General features: G+C 38.5%; 1 protein-coding gene across 1 annotated transcript in view; it reads left to right on the plus strand.

Annotated features, from left to right (window-relative positions):
- The window catches only part of LOC122799380 (glutathione S-transferase theta-1-like), a 131,442-nt gene that overhangs the window by 2,418 nt on the left and 116,165 nt on the right, over positions 1-12,859 (plus strand). The window contains exon 2 of the mRNA XM_044068389.1: positions 8,268-8,355. Within this exon, the coding sequence (XP_043924324.1) occupies positions 8,268-8,355 (88 nt within the window). The remainder of the gene's footprint in view (positions 1-8,267; positions 8,356-12,859) is intronic.

The raw sequence follows: 12,859 nt of genomic DNA on the forward strand, positions 1-12,859 counted from the left end.
AACATGAACATGCACTCCTGATGACACGCTTTGAAAGGTATGCGAACAGTTAAGAACAGAAAGTTCCTTGGCAGACATATTTAATGCATTAGTAGGACATGGAGTGCATGAATTACAGAAGTGTCGTCGTGGAAGTGTGACTGCAGTGGCTATTTTTTTCTGACTAAAAAGAAAAACCTTACAGCAACCATCTTGACATTTCATCACCCCTTGCAAGGAGGACAGACTGTAAATGATATACACAAACACAATGGCTTTAAAGTTAAAACCCTGACCCCTGCAGTAAATGACAAAGTCAAGAGAAACAACAGCATGCGTACATCAACATTGAATGACCTAGGCACACGTTACTAATTTACACATGATTGTATCAAGTGTATTTGTAAACAGTACATAAAAAGGATCTGCATAGCTCGTTGAGCAATAAGGCGAGACATGCCGATCTGGCAGCTAAACCGCATGGTAGGGATGGTAAAGTACCTCATTGCTAAATCCTGATATATCTGTAAAACTCCAGTGTAAAATACAAACGTGAACATGCACTCATGAACGCTTTGAAAGGTGTGTGAACAGTTAAGAACAGAAAGTTCTCTGGCAGACGTCTTTAATGCAGTAGTAGGACATGGAGTGCATGAATTACAGAAGTGTCGTCGTGGAAGTGTGACTGCAGTGGCTATTTTTTTCTGTTGAAAAAGAAAAACCTTACAGCAACCATCTTGACATTTCATCACCCCTTGCAAGGAGGACAAGATGGTAAATGATATACACAAAGACAACGGCCTTAAAGTTAAAACACTGACCCCTACAGTAAATGACCAAGTCAAGAGACAACACAGCATGGGTACATCAACACTGAATGACCTAGGCACACGTTACTAATTCACACATGACAGTACCAAGTGTAATGATCTGCATAGCTCGCTAAGCAATAAGGCGAGACACGCCGATCTGGCAACGAAACTGCGTGGTAGGGGTTTAACGGAAAAGTACCAAATTGGCTACTTGTTATAGGAAAAAAATCATCACAGTCAATTCTGTCATTACATATTCTCTAACTTGCTGACAGCTATTGAGTTATACCATTTACTTAAATAATATAATTTCACCATCCCAATTATATTTATTGCATGAAATTGTGGTACATTTTTAAGGAGTTAAATCAAAATTACTGCTTATAAGTGTTCATTTATGCTGTATCTATACTTCGGATCACACGACCCTCACAGTAACTTCTCTGATAAGGTACCTGAGAATTCTAAAATACTGGTTAGGGTTTGGCTATATTTGAATGAGGAAGAGAGATAAAAGTGGTAAACTAATCCTACCAAATTAAACACTGCCTTAACTTTACTGACGTTGGTTAAGAGACCGTAATATTCAATGAATGATCAGACTAACAAATCCAAATCTATCCTGTCCCAAGTCATACTGCAGCTAAGCAGCTTCCATGCTAAAAAGTGTTAAAGTAATCATAAGCCAACTCACCAACCAAATATAAAACATCTCTTCATACAGTTCAATAGTAGTACAAGGACAACACTGGAAATGCCTCTGATGCACCCATTTACTCCATCATGCAAAATTAACTAGTGTACAATATTGTACAATATGGGACCTCAACTAAGTTGAGGACTATGCATACCTTTTCCTGTTGGCCTTACGTGGAGACACAGATAACTAAATTATTATGAATTTCAGATGGCATTTTAAAGATATCAACAGTAAGGCAACATATTTCTTACCCATGGATGGGATTTTCCTCCACCATAAGTCCCACATTTTATGGTATAATTAAGCAATAGTATTTGACCTAGTTAGTTGAGATTCTCCACCAAATCATAAAATAGTAGCCAAATGAAGCAGCAATACTATCTCTTTCTGAGTATATGTTCCTCTACATTAAAGCCAATTAGGTAAAAAATAAATATCTTTCAACAGTTTTATATCCCACAAGAAGAGATGGACAATTAGTTTAGCCATCATGTCTCATTTCCTTGAGCCAGGACCACTTGTTTCTCTTGTATTCTACACTCAAAACTTGGAAAGTATTCCTGCCCACCAGATTTCTTCTGTGGTTTGTCTGTCTGTCTCTCTCTCATTCTCCACTAGATCTCCGATATTCCACCCAGCTGCATTGCCATTCACCTTCTCCATGCCAGGCATGAGATCATCATTCACCTTCGCAAAGTCACATTCTTGCAGACCGATCAAAGCTTCTTGTAAGCTCATAAAAGTTTTAGCTCCTGGCTGGAAAAAAATGGAAAATGCTAGATACAGAATCCTAAACTTCAACTTCTGTTAAGATTGACACACACACATCAAAAATAGCCATATTTTTAGGAAATTTATTAATGAAAATCTTTATGAAAAAGTATTGTTCTGTTATTTTGTGCATTTTCCCAAACCTCCTGAGTAATGAAAGACTTTAGACCTTCAATGTAAACATCTGAAATCTCACCAAAATATGTTACAGTTGCCTAGCAGCAAACATTGGTCCTAACGAAAATATTGTGTGTGTTGTCAGTTTTAATATGGCTTGCCTGTAAGTAAATCCATCTTGCAAATTTTCCTTCATATATACCACACATATAGTAATGACATAGTCTAACCCCATTTTTTGTAGAACATCACTCACTCATAATTTTCTTATCGGACTTATGTTTTTATCAGTTAATTACCAGGCATTTCCAGCTTTGTCTGCAAATTAATATAACGCTCCTTTAGTGTCTTGTTTTACTGCTACAAAGCCAGGTTGGCGTTTGAATGATCACAGAGTATTGCTCCAACTTCAGAGTTTCATTTGACCACTTTTCCCCGCTATTCATAGACATAGTGCACAGAGGAGTACTATCACTCTATGTATTTTGTACACTGTAATTCTGAAGCAGGATTCGTAGACATGAATTGTGGTCCGTAGTGGCAGTGCACATGCCTCCCCTGTACTTCATGAAGTGTGCATAGGATTGCTTTGCATGCAGGTGCTGTTGTGCCTAGTTCATTCCAACTCCCAGTAGCCAAACAAAAATAACTGCTGTACTGTGCTGTTCTGTACCATCTTGCCTGACCCCGAGTCATGATGGCAGGCCAGTAGTCATCACCATGTTACTGTAGTAAGTTTATCTATTGGTTGCACACTGCCACTAAAGAGAGCTTACTATGCTCACTTTGTATGAGTTGAACACAGTTGTGTGAGGTAGCAGGTTTGCTGGCACTGTGGAAAACTGTTGCCAGTAGAGATTTTTTCCTACCATGCCTTGTATGAATTATTAATTAATTAATTAATTAATTAATTTTTAACATTTGTTGACCGGGGAATTCCATCTGGGTACAAAGGCCTCTTTCCAGTTGAGGCCTGGGTAGAAAAGCTTAGGTACATGCAGTACAAACAAAATCTTTTTTTAAATTATACCATATCAGCAATCTCAGGCAGAATACAATTAAAGTAAAAATTTCCATTGTCAGACAGAATGCAGTTAAAATAAATTTTCAATTTGAAATAGTTAAAATAATACATATAGTGGTAAGGCTGCTTATAGTAATTATACTCAACACAGATACAGTTAAATAACTATGCAGTAGAATAGATGTCACAGTACAGAGTACTGAATTATTTACAAAGAGCAGAAAGCAAAAGAGATATAAATGATATGAGTGGTAAAAGAGTTAAAAGAGGTATAGCTAGAAGGTGGGGTGGGTGAAGACAGAATAATGGTAACAAAGTAGATGAGAACAGAGATATAGTTTAAGAGGATTATTATTATTCTTGTGTGTGTGCGTGTGTCTCTCTGAGCAGCACATTAGCTAGGGAGGGACATCGCTGCACTGAAGAGTGCACTATAAGTATATTGTGGCTGCTGTGCCATGGGTTACCAAGTCAGGACCAGCAGGTACTTCAGTGGTGTTACCAGCATTAATTACAAATGACTGAGGAGTGCGGTTTTTTGGATATATTATCTATGCATGGAATACAGTGTTAACACAATGGAGCCAGACGGCATATGTGATCTTTCCCTACTGCATTCACGTCTTTGTGAGTTATTCAGTGCTTTGGTACTTGAATGTACTCGTGAATGTAATGTGTACAGCCCTGTTCCCCTCTGCATCAATGTTAACAGGGTATGCATTAATGATAACAGGGCCCCTAATCTACAGAATCACCCATTGTTGACCTTTGTATTTCTGATAGGATTTGCTCCATGAATACATTTTTGCAGTTGTCCTGGATTAAATAATATCCTGACTTTCTTTGAGGGCAGCAGCTTCCTTTTTCCCCATTTTGCCATGAGCTCAACTGATACTTCCAGTGGTTTTGCAGCTTTCAGTCCCATAACTTTTTTTTTTTTTAAGTCTTTTGTCTACTGTTGTTATGAATGCTTCTTACAGTATCACTCTAATACAAATTCATTGACTTTCAAAAACAGATCAGCTCCAATTTTTGTCAATTTACATTAACTTTTTTTAGAGCAACCAGAAGACCAGGTACTCTTCATAGCACTTTCACAAAATTCCTCCATGCATCTGTTGTTTTTAATGGTATGAGGCTGAACTCTAAATTCCACCACAATGGCATTCTTAGTTCACGTTTCAGTTCTACCATTTGAGCATGCTAACATCCAAGTCACTACATTTAGTTAAAGGTTACACTGCCTTCCCAAGGGTCAAAATGTATAATTTTTTCTCCATTATTATCATAAATTTTGTACAATTATTTGTTGTATACCATACCTATAATTATGTGCCATCATTTCTTTGTTGGAAAATGATAATTTAATGGCTGAATTATTTGTTATGAAATGCTTTGTTCCAGCTTTAGTCATATCTTAAATTATGTGTTTTAGAAATCCATTACAGAACTATTAGGTCTGCAAAGATAAATGAATTTATAAGTTTGTTTAATTACTAGTGTTCCTGATTGCTATGCATTTCTCAACAGATTTTGAGTGGGAAAATTATCGAAATGTGTACTTTTGTGACCGTTCCATGATGTCTGTGCTTGTTTTTTTTCAATACTGATTTTGGTGATTTTTCTTTCGACTTTTTCCATGCTAGTATTTTGGATTTTTAATGCCATTTACCATATATCAGAGGTGAAGCCAGAGAATATAATTTTGTACTTATTTGCCCTTCTTGCTGCTCCTCAACCCACCTGTCAGTTAAAAATTGAAAAATTCCCCACCCCCAGCACTAAACAAATGTTTTCATAACTTTCCCTGTAAAACCATTAAAAAGATATTTTTTCAGTGTACAAAACTCTTATTGGGACACATTAATTTACACAGCTGTGGACACAGTATGGCCTGAAAAAGCCATGGATTCTCTAAGTAATGTATAGAAAATTGTACTCGGTAGAGTATAACGTCTGTCTAGCTACACCCTTGCCAAAATTGTAAATAGAGCACTGTGTAAGCCTTCTAGCCATTTCCTAGTTGTATGTGGAAGTAAACTTTTCGTATTTTTGGATATATTTTTTTTAATTACTAGATGTATTTTAGATATAAGTAATATATATTTTAGGAAGTTTTGGCTTGATTTTTTTTTTTTAGTTTGAAGGAGATCTTTCATGTACTGTAGGTAGGATTCACAGATATAATTTGTATTGTTTGTGACTGGTACACAGAAAAATGCATTAAAAAAACAAGTTCCTCTAAAGATCCACTTGAGCAGTGCTATGAAAGTGAGACATTTCTGTGCACCAGGTAGGCAGCTTGCAGGATGCATTCATATGAGTTACAGAAAATAAATGTGTATGCTAATGTATTTAGGAAACAACCATACTGCACAACAGGACTGGGTTACTAAGCAGATACAGAGATGCTTTATTATGAGTCTCCACAGTGCTTGTACACAAGTCCATTTTGTGATCCCCCAGCCTGCCCTGCAATACATGCATAAATAATATCTGAGGCATGTTCCATCTTGTATAAAGCTGTCACTGCTGACATTGGTGTTATAGCACTGTATCCCCTCAGTTTCCCAAGTATACCAACAGCCACAATTTCTCAGCATACAAAGTACTCATATTTAATGAAGGGAGAGACAGAGGGCAAAGTCCTGCAGGTGGGCAGTGTGGCTTTTGCAGTTGCTAGGTTCAACATATTTTTTTTCTCAGTTCTTTTGGCTCTGACATATGTCTTCTAACAGAGGATGCTAAACACTAGTATATGGTAAACATGCTGCCTATTCTGCAGCTGGAGCTTAAAAGTGTATTCCCTGCCCCAACAGCCTCATGCATTCTTGTTGTAGCCCTACCAGGCTGTGCAACAAGATGGCACAGCCTGGTGAGGCATGACTTGTTAAGGAGAGTGTGTTGTCATCCTGTTTCATTTCTGTTGTGTAAAGATATAGACTGGATAAGCATGGTCAGCCGTTACTCAGACATGACCCCTCCCTTTTACTCAAGGTCATTGTTCCTCCTCTGTGTAGAACATGTCCTTCTACCAGACCTGTTATGAACCATTCAGATATCAGCCCTTCTCCTTAGATGTGATTAAAACTCTGTAGCAGTGTGGCTTTGCAGCTTGCAGGTGTTGGTACCCTTTGAAATGACACGCCTGAATGCCACTAGTGCTGTGTAACATAGTAAGTGCGCTGTCTGCATGACTTTGCATCCATTCAGTTGGTAACTCCCACCACTAGACATAAACAGAACCCTCTTTTATTGACAGGTCTTACAGTCTTGTGTAGTTGTTGAGGTGTAAATCTACCAATTCCTTCCGTATCATGTCCTGCACACCCCCTCAAGCGAATAGTTTCTGTCCTCCTTCAATCATACACTTTAGAGATTGTAGAAGGCACAGTATCACTCTTCAGTGTGCCCCATTTCTGTCAGATGTACCACACTCAGACGGCTGTTTCAGATCTGCAGGGTGTTCAGGTACCATTAAAGTGAACATTTATTTCTCATTATGTTGCAACAAGCACTCACTGACAGCTCTCTATCACATGTGCAAGCCCCAAAATATTGGGGTCCTGAATATCTAAACAATAACTTGAAAATAAAACCAAAAAAGTGAATTCTGAAAGTCAGTGTTACATAAGTAAAACATCTTTATGGGAGCAGGTGTCATGCATTCTCCCTCTGACTGCCTCCATCCCTCTCATGCATACTTGTTATGTACATTATCTTGGGGATCATTGTACCTCAAAGTAGAGGATTGCTCTGGGACATTACAACCTCAGTCTAGGTATATATTTCTCCGTATTCACACTCATAGTCCTTCTATTTAGGGATCACAGTTATGGTCCTTGGAATATCAACAAGCACCCCTGACTAACATGCGTGATTGTTTTTCTAAATATCTGTCTCAATACAGGTGAAATTCGGTGAGTACTGGCCTTTTTTTCCTCCACAAAAAGGTTCTTTGTAAATGTGCATGCATTATATCTATAAAATGACTGCAAAACACTGGATGGCGTTAGTGGGGAAGTTACAGTGTATTTTGGTAACTGGCATATGAATCATTCTGCTTTGTACCAGTACTGTGACATGTATTACGAGCATCAGAATTTGATAACTTTCATTATTAGAAGTGCTGCCGCATTGTAACACATGTATGCTGTAAATAACATTAGGCAAGACACCACAGTGGCTCAGGTCCAGTGCGAGAAAATATTTTTTCCACAGAAAGAGTGATGAATATTGTGAACACACTTCCTGAGGAGGTTGTGTAATCAAAAATGGGGAAACAATTAAATTGTCTACATGGGAAGCATATAGCATTTCAGTTAGGGTAGAAGGGGTTTGGGGTAATTAGGCTATTAGCAGTTTAGTGGGAGTTAGGACAGTGGATTAGTCACATGGCTCAAGGGGTCCCATTCAGAAGATCGAGTCAACGTAAAGTCAAATCATATAGTTGAGACCATATTATCACATTTCCGAAGTGTTGAAGCTTTTGAATGGAGATTGTGATACAGTGGGGATTGGGGAATTTACCCTTTTCCTCACTGTAGTGTGATCTTGGAGTTAGTATATAAAATATGCAAGGGGTATGGGGGTTTACCCCCTGCAAAAACATAGATTTTTGTTGTTTCCTGTCATTCTACTTTTCGGAAAGTCGATCATATGGTCTCAACCATATGAAATTCGACTTTCTGTTGACTTGATCTACTGAATAGGATCCGCATCAAGTGATCCCAGTTTGCCAGAAGGAATACTTGTCTACAGCATAATCAGAATATGGAGTATACATTTTTAAAACTGGCTGGTACTTATGTGAGTTTGAATGTTGAGTTTTATTTTTCTTGTTTTGTTTTTCAAACTCAAACAGGCGAGCAGAAGACTCCAGAGTTCACAAAGTTAAATCCCATGCAGAAGGTTCCAGTCATAGTAGAAAATGGATTTGTTCTGACTGAAAGGTACATTATTTGATCTTTGAGCTGTTAACATCATATATATGATCAAAAAGCAGGTTTTGTATATTTGATGTTATTGAACAATTTTCTGCATTGTACTACTTTGTAATTTATTATAATCATTACTAAAGATTTTTTTTGTTAGTCAGTAGCTGAATCAATACTAAAAATGCTTGTATGTTAACATTCACAAGTATATTGATTTATACTCAGTAGCCACATACATATACTAGGTCAGTTACTGAATGTATTTAGTCAGATTATCCTATAACTGAAATCATAATGAAGGTCATGTACTTCTCACTGAAGGGGGTCAGGCTATCATTTCTAATCTGCAGGTAGTTGTAAGATTCTTATTCAGATAAATTATCTTTATTCCATTTTAATTTAATTGTATGAAAAAAAGTTATGAAAAAGAAAAGATAATATTTTTGCTTTATGGTCATCCCCTTTTTTTTTTTTAAGAACACTGTTCATGAAACTAGTAGTATTGACTGTTTGTTGCCCCATTAAATTACCTTAGAGTCTTTAGGGAATTGCCAACTTGCCAACTGTTTAAGATGTCTTCCAACTAGGAAGCAAGACTGGGTGCCAGACCAAGACTGTCATAGCAAGGGACTGTTTTTCACTACCCACTTGCCCCCTGCATGTTACATTTTTTATGTCGGCACAGTTTGTTTGTTTCACTCATTTAGTCCCTGATTTGGCACCATTTTTTACTTATGTCATCATCTCTGGGACACAGATGTGTGAATGGCAAATAGTACATTGCTTTTGCTTACTGTTCCTGTGAAAAAAGGTAAGTCAGCCTATGGCCTCTCACTTTTTTTCCCTAGTGTCAGTGTATGTACCCTCCTCTTACATCAATGGGCCTACACAATTTCAGACTTTTAACTATCATAATTTCATTTATAGATTTTTTTTCCTTGTTAGCCGTTGTCTTTTCTTTCTGTCTTGTCTACCATGGCTCCCCACAACTGGAAAATTGGACATTTTGTTTACCCATTGTGACATCCCTCCTCTGGACCAGTAGTCAAGAAGCCTCAATCCTCACCACTGACACCGGTTAGGGAACGTTTCAATTGGAACAAAAATAGATACACACGGTATTTCCAGATGCAGCTTTCTGCACCATGCACATTTCTCTCTCTCTCCCTCTCCTCTCTCTCTCTCTCTCTCTCTCTCTCTCTCTCTCCTTCCCTGTCCCTCCCGCTTTCTCTCCCCCCTCTCCCTCTCTCTCACTCCTTCTCTCCTCCTTCTCTCCCTCTCTCTCTCTCCCTCCTTCTCTCCCTCCCTCCTTCTCTCCCTCCCTCTCTCTCTCCCTCCCTTTCTCCCTCTCTCTTCCCTCCTCTTCTCCTCTCCTCTCTCTCCCTCTCCCTCTCCCTCTCCCCCCCCTCTCCCTCCTCCTCTCTCCTCCTCCTCTCCTCTTTCCCCCACTCTCTCCCCCTCCCCTGTCTCACCCTCTCTCTCTTCCCTTCTCTCTCCCCCTCCCTCTCTCTCTCTGTCTCCCCCTCTCCCTCTCTCCCTCCCTCTCTCTCCCCCCTCTCTCTCTCTCTCCCTCTTTCTTCCTCTCTGGGAGGAGGAAGGATAATGTTCCAGAAGCCCATATAGAGAGTGGTCCTTGCAGAGCTTGCTTTGTACCAAATGAAGGAATCCAGTTTGTACTACTTTGTAAACATATTGATGTAGGACCAAGCAGCTGCCTTTAGAATGTTTGTAGAGTCCACTTCTTTCCAGTATTCCTACTAAGCAATCCCTCGAGAGACTGTAATGGTAATGAAGGGATGTCTCTTGACATGCCTTAAAAGACAGTATTCTTAAAGTGACATACCACTGTTTACCACAAATAAAAGCAGTATCAAATAGCCAAAATATAGTTTATATGTGTGGAAAGGGAGCCAAAATATAGTTTATATGTGTGGAAAGGGAGTCTTATCTGCCTGACAAGAAGCTTTGTCTGACTTCTGCACAGTAGAAGCCTAAGATATACATCTGCATGAGGCAGGAAGAAAGTCCTGAAGATTTTTAGTCACATTGGCTGCTTTTATACTTCCATCCAAAAGGGAATAGCCTACAGGCAGCTCCTGGTTCTCCAGTTTGGTTCTCAGCTGGAGTGCCTTCTCTATTGTATCTGCATGTCATCCCTTTGTCCACATGGGTTTTGACAAGTGCTTTTATTTGTTCCTACATCTGTGATATGTGCCACAGGTAAACTGGCACTTGAATTGACAGTAGGTGGACATGCATCTTGTGATGGACTAACATCTGATTCAGCATGAGCTTTTTTTGTCTTGTACCTACTGAATTTCCAGGTCCACCATAATCCAGCACTGCTTAAATGAGAAAATGGAAAGAGAATGAATGAATTAGAGAATGAATGAATTAAAAAAAATATATATATATTGGTAAAATGTCTATTCCTTGATCTGTCTAAAGCCTTCAACACTGTGTCTCATCCCATCCTTCTTAACAAACTTCAGATCTAAACCTCTCTCCTATTCTTGGCTGGTTCCAATCCTACCTTACTGGCAGAAAGCAAGCTGTTAGATGGCAGCAGGCTTTCTCACCCTTCCTCATTTATTAAAACAGGACTACCCCAAAGCTCCATACTTGGACCGCACCTTTTCAACATTTTTACCAACAAATTACATTCATCCTGCAGTCTCTCATCTGTAATATAATACGTAGATGACTGTACTGTTTTATCTATCTCCAATACTATCTCTGAACTACACACACTAACACAGACTTCCTATATCTCTGTTGAAAAATGGCTCAGAAACAGTCAACTAATCCTTAACCCAAAGAAAACTCAACTCTTCTCTTCCTACCTCAGACAGTCTCTCACCTTAAATCCAACTTTTCTCTTTCCTCCCTAGATGGCACCACTATCTCCCCTGCCTCACACACCAAACTCCTTGGGGTAATAATTGATGACCAACTAAAATTTGACTTGCACATAACAACAGGCCATCAAAAAAACCCACCAAAAACTTGGACTACTTTATAGGAACAAAAAATTCCTCACTCCTGCCACTAAACACACTCTTGCGCAGGCATTTCTCTTACCCGGTATTCTATACGCTTCCCCCATCCTTACCAATATCCAAACTACCTCATTGCAGAAACTGGAACAAAAGTACAGCAAAATTGCCAGATTTATTCTAAACCAACCACTCTCTTCACATCACTGCCTCTCACTAAACAAACTTCAGTGGCTGGAATTTCTGCACCTTCTCCTACAATCACAACTCCACACTACCTTTTCCATATTCAACAACTCCTCTGCCTGCCCTGCGCTTGCCTCCCATGTTACTCCCTACTCTGCCCTCGGCCTCTCCAGAGTGCTGATCAGCATCTTCTCTCAGTTTATAAACCCAAAAGGAATATTGGCAAACTACTTTACAAAAACTCTGTTTCACTAAATTGTAACAAACTCCCTCTCCATATTAGATCCAACCTTTCCTTTCCCTGTTTTAAAAAGGAGCTTAAATCCCACCTACTAAACTTAAAATGATGCCGTTGCATTGACCACATGTCGTCTTAGTCTCTCCCACTGTATAACCTCTATAACCTATAATGTCTCCCTATTTGTAGGATTTTTGGTTCTATATTTGTTTTCATATTTGTTAATATGTCATATGTATTATAATGTATGTATTTGTGACGGTTCACACTAGTATTTTCATAGTATGCATAATTTTATGAAATAATAATTTCTTAAGAGGTATACACCTTTTAGTCAATCATTGCTAATTAATTATGGTAATTATTTGTGTTATATAAGTTGGGTCAGATGATGCTTGTATTGTATTACATGTTATTCTGATGAAGTTTTTTATTTAAAAAGACGAAAGCGCTCAATAAATTATATTTTTGTGGATCCTGGTGTGCTTCATCCAACTGTTTTACTGGTTTTGGACTTTTGTGCTTGGTTCCACTGTATAACCTGTTGCATCTCCTAACTTTGTTAGTAACGTCTGCTTAAACTAATCTCCTAAATCCTCAGCTCTACTACTATACCCCCTCTCCAATTCAATCCAGGAAAAAGGATGAGATAACTAGTGAAGTAACCCATAAGAGACAAATGGGAATTTTTCACCTATTCTAACCATTAGGGTAGCGAACATTAACACAGAAATGCTGGATGAAGCAATCGTACGGACCTCTAACCCGTGCCATGCTTCACCCAACACTGAATTATTGGACATTAACACAGAAACGTTCAAAAAGAGCTTCACTACTTCTTTTTCCTTAGAAGCTAAATTTATTAGAGACATCTTAGAAAGGAATTGGCAGCTATTCTCGTTGGAACCAGAGTTTTTGTAAAAACTAGGTAAACAACCCCATGTTATTTTTAGAAAAGGGAAGAACCTTAAAAACACTATAGAAAATCCAACAACTAAACTCGTTCACACTGAAGGCACATATAAATGTGAAGCTTGCAACTATTGTAAATTTATATCTCCAGGATCCACTTTTATTGTGAATGACAACATATAAAAAG

The sequence above is a fragment of the Protopterus annectens genome, chromosome 4.part0, assembly GCF_019279795.1.
Source record: "Protopterus annectens isolate FY-2018-M chromosome 4.part0, PAN1.0, whole genome shotgun sequence".
In the NCBI taxonomy this organism is placed as follows: domain Eukaryota; kingdom Metazoa; phylum Chordata; order Ceratodontiformes; family Protopteridae; genus Protopterus; species Protopterus annectens.